Source organism: Microtus pennsylvanicus, chromosome 5, assembly GCF_037038515.1.
Source record: "Microtus pennsylvanicus isolate mMicPen1 chromosome 5, mMicPen1.hap1, whole genome shotgun sequence".
Lineage (NCBI taxonomy): Eukaryota > Metazoa > Chordata > Mammalia > Rodentia > Cricetidae > Microtus > Microtus pennsylvanicus.
The window spans coordinates 99,696,496-99,711,231 of NC_134583.1; the positions used below are offsets into that span (position 1 = coordinate 99,696,496).

Here is a 14,736-nt window from a genome sequence, read left to right on the forward strand (position 1 = left end):
TTTTAATGTGTATACACTGGGGGACCTTTTCTACTCTGTCCCTACTGCATTTGCCCATCCTCAGTATTGCAGAAGTCTTTTCAGGGTTCCCTGAGTGGTGAAGACCTGTTAATGTGCCTGACCTTGGTGCACTGTTTCAGGAGGGTGGAAAGAGGAAAAGGAATCCCTTTTTTTTGGTTTCATCTTTGTATTAGTCAAGGTTCTCTAGAGTCACAGAATTTACAGAATGAATACACACACACACACACTTACCCACGAGGCTGGGTGTCTCAGCTGGTCTTCTGTATGTGCTGGAATCCTGAGTAGGCACAAGTGCCAGTGAAGGAATGGATATGCTCTTAAGGTGAGGGCAAATAAGCAAAGGGAGAATAAACAAACCATACTTCTTCCATGTCTTAGGCTTCCAGCAGAAGGTGTGGCCCAGATTAAAGATGTGCCTTCCCACCTCAGAATCTGAATTAAAGGTGTGTGTCATCCTGCCTCAAAATCTGAATCACAGGTGTGCCCCCATTTCTGGGTTGTAGTTCATTCCAGATATAGTCAGGTTGACAATCAAGAACAGCCATCAAAGTCTCTTACTAGTACTATTTCAGCATGTAATTGAAACCTTGACTGTTACTGTCAAGATTTTGCTGTGCAAAAACATTGACCAAAAGCAACTTGGGGAGGAAAGGGTTTATTTCATCTTACAGAGTTCCACAGCACACTAGATCACTGAGGGAAGTCAGAAGAGGAACCCACACAGGGCAAGAACCTGGTGGCAGGAATTGTTGCAGAGGCCACAGAGGACTGATGCTTACTTGACTTGCTCTTTGGGCTTGTTTAAATCTGCTGTTCTAACACTGGCAAGCTCACCTCTGGTTGTACGATCCTCCAGGACCTTCTGTCCACACACATGCCAACCTGCTTCACATTCGGTCAAACTGTGACTATGTAACAGCCTTTCAGAGGAAGAATATCTATAGGAATACAAAAATATCTAATACCCAGCAAATAAAGTTCACAATGAGTGACCAATCAAAAATCATTAAACAGGGTTGGGGAAAAGGCTCAGAGCACATAGGTCTCTTAGAGAGGACCTATGTTCAATTCCAAGCGCCTATGTTAGACTCCATGTAACTCTAGATCCAGGGGATCTGAGAGCACTTATGGGCACACAGGTGCACATATTCACGCACATACCCATGTATACACAGAATTAAAAGTAAATCTTTAATTACTGTGTGGCTCAGAAAGCAGGAAATAGAGAAAGATCAGTGAAATGATACGACCTCCAAACTAACATGGATTATAAAATTAGCAAAGAGCAGGTAAAACTGCAGTCATATATGTTCAGATATTATTAGATTCATGGGAAGAATAAAAATGACCCAACTTGAATTTGTAAAGGTGAAAAGTAGATATTATGGGATGGAAAATAGGCTGGCCCTAGTGGCAGATTTAAAATCAGAAGCTGTCCGGAACCATAGCACCATGGAGAGAAGGCTGCAGTGGCTTCTTTGCTCAGGTAGGCATGCTTAGGTTTATGTTTGGACTTAGGGACATTTCACACTTGCTGTGACTTCTGCCAAGGATCACTCTCATTCTGTATATGACTCCCTTCACTCTCTGAGGCCTTTAAAATTAACATAAAGAGCTCCTTTTATCTGCCTTTTGAAAATAAAGGCACATTTATTAGATATCCTGTCTGTCTCCCTCAATCCAGGCTTCAACGAGAGTTGAAGGAGGTTATTTAACTTGGTCCTTAGCAGATGGTCAAAGTGGTTACTCAAAGAGTGAACTCTGAGTAGATACAAGATTATGAGGGCTTATAGCTATACTTGTGTGCCTGAGTGGATAAACAGTAGTACATGACAAACAGTGGAATATAGTAGTCACTGTTTCCACAAATACCAGCCATCTGATACACGCCAAACATTTAGGTGACTGATGTAGAGAAGCTAGATCCATGAAGTCTCACGAACATAACTGCCTGAAACACGAGCTGAACAAGACCACCAATAGAAATGCTAACTTGGAAGGGGAGGCTCACAAGGCCTCAACCCTAGTTAAAAAAACAAACAAATCCTCAAAAAATTACAGGCAACCAAGGGATGGTGAGAGTGGGAAGAACACAGCGACTGGTTAGACAATACCATTTCTTTACATATATAATATATATATATATATATACACACACACACACACACAAATAACAGACTGAGCAGATTGCACCTACATATTTAGGAATTCACACAGACATAAAACAGCCATGAATTTGAAAGAGTAGGGGAAGGAGGACAGAAAAGGGAGGAAATAATGTAATTTCAAAATCTAAAAACATAATTCTTTGAAAGAGCCCTAATGACTGGAAACTCATTTCTAGTGTGGGAGACGAGACTAAACAGCGAGAGCTATACTTTTCTTTACGGTGACCAGAGTTGGGCACACTGAGAAACTGGCCAGAATTTGGTGCTCAGGGGAGGATTATCTATCAATTAGAAACATTTTAAAAATTGAGATCTGTTCAAGGTCTGCAAAACAAAAAACAAAAGCCAACCACTTAAAATGACTTGGTCTGCAACAGATGTGCTTGATGAGGAGCAGAATAAAGCAGCGCAGAGGCTCCTGCTGGCTCCAGCCCTGGGGAAGGCAAAGCTAGAGGCTGCCTGAATCCAGGAGTTGGAGGACAGTCTGCGCGAATAGTAAAACTCTCAAGACAGTAATTTTGTTTTTGTTTTTCAGGACAGGGTTTCTCTGTAGCTTTGGAACCTGTCCTGGAACTAGCTCTTATAGACCAGGCTGTCCTCGAACTCTCAGAGATCCGCCTGCCTCTGACTCCCCAAGTACTGGGATTAAAGGCGTGTACCACCACCTGGCTCAAAACAGTAAATTCTTTAAAATGTATTACTTCTTTACCAAGAAAACCGGGGGCGGGGCGAATTAAAAACCAATTTCTGGTTCGTTACTGATAGCATTTGATTTTTGTTCCGTCACTGTATGTGTGTAAACGCACCAGCCACACTGGAGGTGAACGTCGGGACTACTCAGTTGTTTTCCTACCATATACTGGACAGGGCCTAAACTCAGGTTGTCAGGTTTGGGGGCATGCACTGTAGCCTGCTGAGCTACCTCACCAGCCCCAGTCTGCATTTTATATCAAACAATAGGACAGGCAGAATTGGTAGAAGATATTATTGGGTCAGTATGAAAATTGGTTGAATGGTTTGGGTTATGGTTTACATAAACAGTACAAAGTTTAAACACAGACTCTGAAAACCGGTTCAAGATGAATATTAACCTTAGAGTAACCATTAAATATTAATGCAAAGAGCTATAACTGAAGCGCCAAGGGGTTAAACTGAAATGGAATTAAAAATATTCTGGTGATTTAATAAAGTCAGGAAAAAAAAATAAAAATGCAAATGTATTTCAGACCTCAAGAACAATGAAAACAACACACCAGAAACTGCAGACTGTAGCTGAGTCGGTGGCAGCTTAAATATTAGTATTAGAAAAGAAGACAGCTGGACCTGCTGTGCACCAGTCCCAGCTCCTGCTCTAGTAATGCAATGAATATGAGGTGACCCTGGCTACAGGAACGAGAACAAGTCTCAAAAAAACCAAACAATTAGGAAGACTATACTCAATTTTAGGCTCCACCAGCACTAAGAAAGTATTAGGACAACTTGTATTCCTTGACTCAGTAGATTGGTCCAACTGAGGGCAAAGTACTACGGTGGTAGTTACGGGCAACAAAGATATGCCAAAGCAATAAAGTTAAACCTGGCAAAAAGGTAGAAGATGTCTATAATGAGAACTTGGAACATTTTACCGAAGGACATTTAAACATCTAACTAGAGCTTGACAACTCCAGAATTAGCAGTGGGCTTGATATTGTAAAGATGAAAACATTTCCCCAAACCAGTCTATAATTATGACGGGGCTCATAGGTGTGGGTCCATTCTATCCTGGCTAAAGATCCGAGAGTTAGAACTTGCTTCTTTCCTTCAAAGTTGTTGTCAACAGTTCAAATAACAGGTATGGCTAAAATCCAGACCTGATTTTTCAGGTACGAAGCAGATCTGTTTCTACCTCAAACAAAAGTCTAAGGATCCAACTAGGTTCCCACTCCCTTAGGGAGATAACTCTGGATTCCACCCAGGGAGTGGTTTGCCTATACCTTGTTTTAGTCTAGGGTGTGTTACTTGTCTTGTTTGGGGAACAGAAGGTTTAAGAATGTAGCCTCTAATCCTTCAATTGCTCTGTTCATTCCTGGTATCATTTGAATGCAGGTTTTTTTTTTTCCCTAAATCTTACTCCTATCTTTTGAAGTCGGGGCATTTAAGCAAATGGAAATTAAATGCAGGTGATTTTCAGTATTCACTGGAACTCCCTCCCAGTGCTATCCTCTTTCTGTTTTATTATTTTCACCCATGTCTTCATTCTCTTTACTTATGTTCCTAAACCCCATGCCTCTATCCTGGTAAGTAGTATCCTTGTTGAAGCTGGTCTCCAACATAATTACACTGTAATTCAAAAGACTCAAAGGGAAATGCTATAGGTGGTTTCATATGGAAGAGCCAGGGGCTAAGTGTCCTGCACACAATCCTGAAAATATTCAAGGATTGCTCTATAGCTATCAAGTATTTTAGTAAAAACAATGTGTGTGTGTGTGTGTGTGTGCATTAACTTGAACACATGGCATGGATCAGAGAACACCCTGCTGAAGTTGTCTTTCTACCATAGGAGTCTCAGAAATTGAACTCAGGCTTAGGCTTGGAAGTAAGCACTTTTATCCATTAAGCTGTCTTGCTGGCCCTGTCAAACCCGCCTATAAAGCTGTAAGCATGTAGATGCTATTTATTGAGACACAATTGCAAATAGAATAGTTGAGATGAATAGATTGCCCAACCTCTTAAGTTCAGGGAGGAATGGAGTTAGCATGGAGTAGGAACCACACAACAGTGAGCAACAACTGTCTCACAAGAACAAAATGTACAACTGTCTCATGGGAACAGAATATACTGTCCTTAGCATAAACACACACACACACACACACACACACACACACACACACACACATTGATTCCAAGTGTAGGAAAGACTCAAGTATGGAAAGAAAATTAGAGACTGTAAAATGTTTAGACATGGCAGCATCTATCTTGCTATATTGTCATGGCAGGGCCAACGAGATGGCTCCATGGGTTGAGGTACTAGCCACTTGTCTTGACCATCTGAATTTGACCCACAAGATGGAAGAGGAGAACGAATGCAACATAAAGTCAGACCCAGTAATATACACCTTTAACCCTAGTTCTCAGGAGGCAGCAGCAGATGCAGCTCTATGAATTTGAGGCTAGCCTGGTCTACTTATAGAGCTCAAGTCCAACTAGGGATACATATTGAAACCCTGTCTCAAAACCAAATTAGAAGTAATATATTATACAATGAAAACATAAGACAAAAATTGGTAGAAGTGCAGGGCGGTGGTGGCGCACGCCTTTAATCCCAGCACTCGGGAGGCAGAGGCAGGCGGATCTCTGTGAGTTCGAGGCCAGCCTGGTCTACAAGAGCTAGTTCCAGGACAGGAACCAAAAGCTACAGAGAAACCCTGTCTCGAAAAATCAAAAAAAAAATTGGTAGAAGTATTTATAACGCCATTACCATAGGAGACATTTCTAGAGTACTAAATAAAAAGGTTCTTATAAACCAGAAAAAAAGGATACCCAGTCAAATTTTTTTATATTTATTTATTTGTTATATATATACAATATTCTGCCTGTGTGTGTGTCTGCAGGCTAGAAGAGGGCACCAGATCTCATTACAGATGGTTGTGAGCCACCATGTGGTTGCCGGGAATTGAACTCAGGACCTTTGGAAGAGCAGGCAATGCTCTTAACCACTGAGCCATCTCTCCAGCCCCCAGTCAAATTTTTAAAGAGGGCTAAGGATGCAACACACCTTTAACCAATGTCTAGCCATCCGAATTGGGCCAAGCAGGTACTAGAGGTCAAGTGTAGGCTTTGAAGCAGAGGTAGTGGTGGAAGGACAAACTCCTTACAGCAGACCAAAACCAAAAGGAAAAACAGGACTGATGATTTCCAACTTCACTGAGTAAGGTGCAAATTGAGGCCACATGAGATCCATTCCACATCGACCAGGTCAGACCACAATGTTTGCTGGTGAGGATGTAAAGAAAATGAAGTAGTAAACAATAGCCTTCCAATGCAAAAAACAAAAACAAACAAACAAAAAAAACCACTTTAAACTGAGGAAAACATTTTTTGTAAAATCAGCCTTTGTCCTCACAAAATCTTCTTGACCAATGCTCTCAGCAGCTTTATACATAATAACTTTTATTGAAAAGTAATTAAGCCATCAACAAATGAATAAACATTCTCATGTAGTGGAATACTACTTGGCAACAAAAAATAAAGAACAACTAACATGGAAGGATCTTTAAGATACTTATGCCAAGGGGGGGGGAGGCAAACAAAAGTATAGATTGCATCGCTCCGTTTAAATAGAGAAAATGCTGCAAAGCAGATGACAGAAAGCAAATCTGATGCTTAGGGATATTAAGGGGGTGACAAGGGAGAAATTCCTAAGGTGATAGACGTATGCACTATCATGTGTTTTCACAGGCGTATGTGATGGCAAAATGTAACATTGGAAATATAAGTAGTTTATTGTATCAGACCTCAATAAATCTTAAAATACCAGCAAAATCAAAAACCTTTCACAAAATATATCTGGGTGAAATATAAGCAGTTTAATGTATCAGACCTCAGTACATCTTAAAAATATCAGCAAAACCAAAAGTCTTTCACAGATACATCTGGGTAAGTGACTAGATGGGGAAACTACAAAGAAGTAATAAATAACTCTGAAACAAGACTACTTGGGCACAGAAAAGAGAAGGAGGTGCCAGTGGAGAGGAACAAAAGATGCTCTTTGGCCCTTCTGGTACTGGCTGTTTCTGAAACTGGGCTAGGCAAGTCGCATGTCTTTACGGTTAGTTTAGCCATGTGCCTGCTTTCTATTACCCTGTGTACATATGCAGTCTTATAACTGGGGAGGGGGGCAAGGCACAAGCCACTGCCCAGGCTGTATTCTATCGTTTTGGAGCACGGTCTATGCAGAATAAACCATCTGAAGGACTAAGTTCTTTAAACTTTTCATTTGTTTCAGGTGGAAGAATTATTAACTGCAAACAACTGGAGAGATTAAATGGAAAAGCTTTGGTAAACTTCCTGATAAACCACTGTCTGCGCTTGTTAATACACTCCTCCCACAACCTTCCAGGGTACACCTCCAAATACAAGCGGTTGAGCATGCACGTGGTTCACATACATAAATACACCCAACACATTTTCTTCTTTAAGAGTAGTTAATATTCTCGGAGTCATAGCTAAAACAGAATTATCTTCTTTGCATGCATTTTTGCCTGGAGGCATGGTGGGCAAGCAGTCTATCACAGAGTAATTTAAACCAACCGACTAAAATACAGCCTGAGGCAAACCCATCACGGTTTGCAGTTGTCTTCTCCAGACACTGGAAAGGTCTTGGAATCGGGCGGGCCACAGCAGGGAGGGTAAGCGGAGCCTCGGGCTAAGCGGTCACTTCTGCCGCTCCCGCCCGTGGGAGCCCAAATACCAGTTCAGGAGCAGAGAGGGCCGCAGGGTACAGCAGCAGGAGCCATGCTCCACTTCCACCAGGCACATCCTCCCACACCCCGCCTCCTAGAGGCGCGCACTTCCGGCCACAAAGGCGCTCGGGAACTCAAGCCGTGATCCTGCACCAACCAGCCGCCGCGTCGGGCCGGAGCGACTGCGCGCGCATCGTGGCGCAGGTTCGAATCTCGGGCGCCTCGCTGCGGCTCCCCAACGTCCCGGTCCCCCTCTGGGCGCCGCAGCCCTCTGCTCCGCGCCACCTTCCTCCCTCCCTCCGCCACCCGCGTGCCACCCATCCCCGGCCCATGGCCAAGCGGCGTGCGGCCGAGCCGCTCACATTCCGCGTGCCTTGGAAGCGGCTCTTGCTCAGCGACTTCCCCGAGGGGCCACCGCTCTGGGTCCCGCCGGCTCGGTCCCGCAAACGGCAGGGGGACGCGGGGACCATGGTGGAGCCTGCGGCTGCGCCCAGCAAGCGACGCGGCGGCGGGGATGGCAGCCAGGAGCGGCAACTTTGCCGCGGCCTGGAGCCGGGAAAGCCACCTCCCGGCGAGCAGGAAGAACCCCGGGGCAGCCGAGCTCCCGGCGGCGGCGACGACGGGATGGGGAGCGCGGGCAGCGGAGCCGACCGGGCGCACGTCCAGGTAGGTCCGCCCCGCACCAGCCCGGAGCCGGGTCCCAGACTGCGGAAGTCCGGCCCATTCGAGGGGCTGGACCAAATGGTAAAGACCGTGGTCCTGAGGGGTCAGCTCAGTGCAAGCCGGAGAGAGCTTGGTTTAACGGCGATTATTGTAGAACTTGTAGTAGGTTTTCCAGTAGCATCCATCAGTTAATTGAGCATGGTGCTCGGCTGGGCAGAAGGGAAGGGTGTCGTCTGGTCTTAGGAGAACCCGTTAACTCATAATGTTCAGTCCTATGAGAAAGGGTGGTGCCGCTGTCAGTTTGGGCAGCAGCTAGCCATGAGAGCCAGAAAAAAACACTAGAGGTGCAACTTATCCAAATATATGTGTTGTAAGTGTATAAAAGAGTAGGCTTTTAAAATTTGGTTAAGATAAAGTTCAAAGTTGCCCGCAGTGGCGATGCACACCTTTAAACCTCGGGAGGCAGAGGCAATTGGATCTCTGAGTTTGAGGCCAGCCTGGTTTACAGAGGGAGTTCCGGCACAGCGGGGGGGGGGGGTGCGCTACAAAAAGAAACATTGTCTCAAACAAAACAAAAAATGGGGGAGTCTAAGGGTCTGTACTTTGTTACACACGAAGTAACTTTTCACACGGTGGATGGAATGAAATGCTAATTTTACTTTGTAAGATGTGACTGGAAAACTCCAAATGAGTTTATAAATGCACATTGTATATGTACTGCACAGTCTTGACCTGACTTGAGAACTCTCAACCTGCCTTTAAAGTGGTTCTGGTATAAGTTGGTGGAGGTTAGGGTATTTGGCAAGTGTAATTCTCAGAACTCAGCAAAACCACCTCAACCATCCTGGAATGCATCTGCTCAATGTCTTTTTTAGTGTCTTAAACATTTATGACAAAGTTAAAAATCATGCCATAAATTAATAATTGAGATACTTTTGCCATTGTTTTTCGTGTGAAGTCTGATAATGGAAATTTTTTATTTGATACTTCCCCCTTCCCCTTGGTTGTGAGAGATTATCTCTCTTTTTGTTTCAATTTTCTAGCCTGGTTTCTCTGTTTTAATCTTGGTTGTCCTGGACCAGAATGGCCTCTAACTCAGAGATCTGTCTGTCTCTGTCTCCCAGGTGCTGGGTTGAACGTATGGGTAGAGATTATCTTTTAATGCTGCTGTGACTGTTTCTAGTTGTGGTTTCGAGTTGTAAATATATAATTTAACATGGGCCTTATTTAGACTTTCGTTAGTTTGCGAGAAGTTCAAAATCAGCTTCCATAAAACAGAATCATAGTCTTCCACGACCATTGGGTAGAGGCGCATGGTGTCTAGGGTGAGACCTTCCTCTCCAGACCATCTTTGGCAAGCTGTCCACTTGCAGATTAACTTACCTATCAGAATATACTGTGTGCAGTGTAGGTGCAGTCTGTCTATATGTGCACTACTGATAAGGGATAGAGAGGGACAAGTTGGCCACGGGGAGCTTGTTGTTGTTTATTTGAGAGGATTTCTTTGTGTAACAGAGTATATTGGAACTCACTTTGTAGATCAGACTGGCCTTGAACTCACTGAGCTCCACCTGGCTCTGCCTCCCAAGTGCTGGGATTAAAAGTGTGTCCCACCACCACCTGGCTCAAAGGGAGCTTTTAATATCTGCCACAGCATCTGCTTTAACTCAGTTGGGTCTTGCCTCACACATTGGCTAGATATGGCAGTTTTTACCCTGTGTTAGTTGCAGCCAGATGGCAGTCATGAAGCCCTGCAATGTTCTGTTAGGTCTGTTCTTGAGTTCCCTCTCTTCTGCAGAACTATGAAACGACAGAAATTCTCCATCTCTCTTGCCTTCAATGACAAGATTTTGTATTAAGAGCATATCATCTAGGAGAAAAGAAAGACTGTAACAAAAAGCATACTGACATCAGTGTTGGTCTGATTTCTCTTTGCTCAGATTAGGGCTTAAATCCTTGCCCTAACCTCATAGTCTCATGTAGGAACTGCCTTCTTTCCATGCACAGTAATCGTATCTACTTGGTGCTGTCAAGCTTCAGGATGGGTCCTGCATGGTTTTATATAGAGTCAATGTATGTATGTACGTATGTACGTGTGTGTGTGTGTACAGAAAGCTTATATGTGTATATAGAGAGGGGATAGTTTGATGTACGTGTATACTCAAGACAAAGCCAAGAGTGCATTTATGTTATATATAAATATCTTTAATGACGGTATAGTTTTATGCAGACTAATTGCTTAGCCAATATTGCATTATACTTTCCAATAACAGCAGAAATTTTTGTTTGTTTTTTGTTTTTCGAGACGGGGTTTCTCTGTGTAACAGCCCTAGCTGTCCTGGAACTAGTTCTTGTAGACCAGGCTGGCCTCAAAATCAGAAATTTGCCTGCTTCTGCCTCCCGAGTGCTGGGATTAAAGGCATGCGCCACCACCGCCTGGCTCAGAAATGTCTTATTAGGACGAGAGTTAATAATATGTGATATCCAGCAATAGTGAGCATTTACCGTCTTAATTTTTAATTCTCACAAAGATCCTAATTCATGTTTCTAAGGGGGTAAGATCGGAGATTTTTGCCAGTTACTCAAAGTGAGGTATACCCGATGGCAGCTCGTTCTCAGTCACTGTTAGGCTTACATCAGATGATCCTTTTCCTTTGTACTTGTAAGTAGAGAACTAGAGGGTAACTATTTTGACCCCATTTGTTTATTAGAGTGGAATGTTTTTTGATACATCCTTTAAAAGTTTTTCATGTATGTATTTGGTTATCTGCTGAGCCATCTCACCAGCCCTGTCTTTTGACTTTATTGTATCTTTAGCCCAATATTAAGAAATTCCCCCAAAGACTAATTCTTTTTGCCTGAAAGTCTCAAAGGGTGACTGTAACATGACAGCTTATCCTGCTGTCTACTTTGTCATGTGTCCCCTGAGCATTGACATATAGCCACTTTGAATAGTAGAAGTGTAAGGTACATTCTTAATTTTAAAAAGAGTGTCTTATTACGTTTTGAAATGTTGAAGCAATATTTTTGCTATATTGGGTTAAAGAAAATCAAAGTTAATTTCCCTTGTTTTTATTTCTGTTATCATTGGAGGAGTAAGTACATGTGATTGCCATTGCGGTGGATGGAGTTACTGTAGCGAGTGTAAATGTAACACAGGCGAGTAAGGCAAGGGTGTTCAGGTTGAGGACTGTCACCGTCAGCCTTTGTGGACTCCAGTGCTGCCGTCTTTACATGGAGTATTTTAAGGATGTTGTGCCAATTTTAACTTCATTACTTAAAGTAATGTTGTAATCATTTAGGGTAAACTGCTTAAAGTTTAAGGGGTCACCGTTCATTTGGCTTGATAGACCTAATTGTCAGTCATACTGATAGTCAATTCTGTGTTCTTCTCTTTATCACGTTTATATACTAAACTTTATAGGAGGTCATGAAGTATTTTGGCCTCTATGTTAGTCTAAATCCTAAACATCAGGAAAAATCAAAAGTAGGTTATATTTCTCATTGAACTTAACACTGGCTGCCGTTCCTCAAACCCACATGGTGACTCACAACAGTTTGTAACTCCAGTCTGAGGGGATCTGATGCCTTCTTCTGGCCTCCTCAGGAACTGCATGCCCACAGTACACAGACATACGTTCAGGCAAAATACCCATACACATAAATCAAAATTTTACAGCACTACAATTTTTTTAAAGATGCTATTAAAGGAAATTTTTTAAAAAATTTAAACCCTTAGCAAATACAAACCCACAGATTTGATTGGGTATGTGAAATGCTTTATCAAAATCAAAACTGCCTTTGTTGAAAATGAAAAAGTATGTAAAACATATCTAAGTCTTTTTCAGACAGGAAATTTAAAAAGTAGTTATTGGGCTGGCAGGATGTCTTAGCAAGTAAAGGCACTTGCTTCCAAGCCTGAGGACTTGACTTTAGTCCCCAGAACTCACATGGTGGAAGGGGGGGGGGGTGCTGTCTCCTGAAGGTTGTCCTCTGATCTCTTTGAGCCAGGGTAGCCCAGGATGGCCTTAAGTTTACAGCTCCTCCACTCCGTGCCCTCAGTGCTGTGATTCTGGCCATGTCAACCTGCGCAACTGAACGAAGGAGATATTCCCTACAGTGTGTATGTGCGGTGTTGTGTTGTGGGTGGGGTGTGTGTGTGTGGTGGGGGTGGTGTTTTATAAACCAGTGCTAACATTTTATCTCTCTTCTTTCCTTAAAGCCCAGTGAAGACTTTTGGCAGTATAATACGTTCCAGTACTGGAGGAACCCTCTACCACCTCTTGATCTGGCAGCTCTTGAGGATGTGAGTGCCGACAGTTTGACAGAAACACTTCAGGACAAGAATGAAGTCGTGGAGATTGACATGGAGCCCTGACAGGAGAAACTGAAGAAGTGGATTTTTTAATTTGAGAAGAACTAAAGGAAATGTTATTTTCCGTCCTTGACATTTGACATGGTACTGTTGTCAAACCTGAAAAATGGGGAAGAATTTTCAGGCATAAATACTTGTAATTACTACTGAATATCCTAATGGAGATTTTTAAAGGATTTAATATAGCTGGAGGCAAAATACTTGCATTTTTACTGAAAGGGGTTCTGTTCCTGCTCTAACTTTGGAGATGCTTATCTTGGAAAGGGTGTTGCAGCTCTAGAGGAAGCACTCAGCTCTTCCTCTCTTGCTCTGTCAAATGCTCCTCTGCACCAAAAAGCTTTCTTGCGGTACATGGAATGAACACATTTAACATTTATATAACTGATGCTAATAAATACTTTCTAGTACATTTTATTGGCTCCTCTTGGTTGAACAAGTAGACTTGAGTATCTATGCAAATTTAAAGTGTGAGATTGTTTCTTAAGCTAATATTGTTTTAGAAGACTATAAATTTTAAACTAGTGAGAATTTCCATTTGGGTAGCTTGTTTTATCTTTCAGTATTTGCTGTTTATTAGAGACAACGGATATAGCCAAAAACTGGATAAAGAGCAGTAAGAAGTAGATGCCTGCCCTTCTTCCCCTTTTCTGAAGTGAAAGGAATGATGTGGTCAGTGAATTGAGTTTTGGTTTGAGTCCATTTTGTTACTGTTGACTACTTTAGCCCCGCAGTTCTCAACACTGATAGCACTTTAACAGGTTTTGTTTTTTTGAGCCCCACCCTAGAGAAATTTCATTCAATTATTTGAAGGTGGGCTTTACACATAGTTAGTCTTTTATTGTTGTGTTGTTTTGGGTGTCAAGTCTGCATTCCTGTACTGTGCAGAGCTGGCCAGAACCACTAGACTAGGAGCTTTTCCTGTTTAAAGGAGATCGCTAGTGAGCTGAAGAATGCCTGTTTGTTAGTCTTGTCCTTGATTTGTTACATTATTGGATCTGTCACTTCTAAGTTATTGTGTTACAGTTTTATTGTTAATAAAGTACACTGTTTATGCTTGAGTTATGTATCAATTACTGCTTTTTGTATTGCATACAGAATGCTGGCTTTGTTACTGAATAATTTGTTTATGTTTGTGTATTTTTGACATTAAATCCAGTCCAAAATTCAGAAAAGATAGTTGATGTCAGTAAGAGGAAAATGAGAAATAATAAATAGTATCTACCTCAGAGTGACTACTTTTTTAAATGTTATGTTTGATTGGCATGTTTTTCTGTGGTTGATCCTCACTCTTATCTGCCTCCCTGTCCAGGCTTCCCTGATGTTTTGTTCATACACAGGGCTGTTGTTTCAGCCTCTTCATCCTCCTTCTTTAAACCTTTTCTACCTCCTGGGGCCCCTGTCTCAGTCTCTTTTCCTGTTGTGATGCCAACAGGATCAAAAAGCCACTTAGGGCAGAGAAGGTTCACTCCAGCTCTGCCGAGGCTATAGTTCCCCTTATGGAAGTCTCAGCAGCAAGGGCAGGAGGCAGTGGACACGTGTACTCACTCTAAGATAACCTTTAAAATGGCAACTTTGTATATGTATGTGGACACTTGTTTTCTCTGTGGTGGTCAGTGAACAACTTGAGAGTTGGTCCTGCCCGCCGTTTCCTGGGGACCAAACTCAGGTCATCAGGCATGGAAAGCCAGTACCTTTACCTGCTGAGCCAGCCCGATGGCCATCACCTTTTTATATGGTCCAGGATTACTGCCCAAAGAATGGTTCTACACACAGTGGCAAGCCCTATCTCAGCTGGGGTCAAAATAATTTCTCCCAGGTGACAATAGATCTTGTCAAGTTGACAGCATCACAGACCTGTCTAGTTTCTTGGCTTGCCTATGCTCACCCCCTCAGATATATGTTTGTTAAAAGCAGATCTATTTTAAGAGAAACATTTAATACTTGTTTTTCTGAACTTGGGTTACCTCACCTAGTACTTGCTACTTCATACGTTTTCCTACAACTTTTTGGTTGTAGTTGAATAAAATTTGATTACCTGTGTCACGTTTTCTTTGTCTGCTGATAGACT

At 42.6% G+C, this 14,736-nt stretch overlaps 1 protein-coding gene across 2 annotated transcripts; it reads left to right on the plus strand.

Moving 5' to 3' along the window:
* Positions 1 to 7,752: 7,752 nt before the first annotated feature.
* On the plus strand, positions 7,753 to 13,894 carry C5H9orf40 (chromosome 5 C9orf40 homolog). Of its 2 annotated transcripts, none has more exons than XM_075973657.1 (2): positions 7,753 to 8,374; positions 12,516 to 13,894. In XM_075973657.1, the coding sequence occupies exons 1-2, from the start codon at positions 7,961 to 7,963 to the stop codon at positions 12,669 to 12,671; spliced, it is 570 nt and encodes a 189-aa protein (XP_075829772.1). In that variant the 5' UTR covers positions 7,753 to 7,960; the 3' UTR covers positions 12,672 to 13,894. The 2 variants fall into 2 exon arrangements, with proteins under 2 accessions (XP_075829772.1, XP_075829773.1); XM_075973658.1 differs by having other exon boundaries at positions 7,753 to 8,296.
* Positions 13,895 to 14,736: the final 842 nt, after the last annotated feature.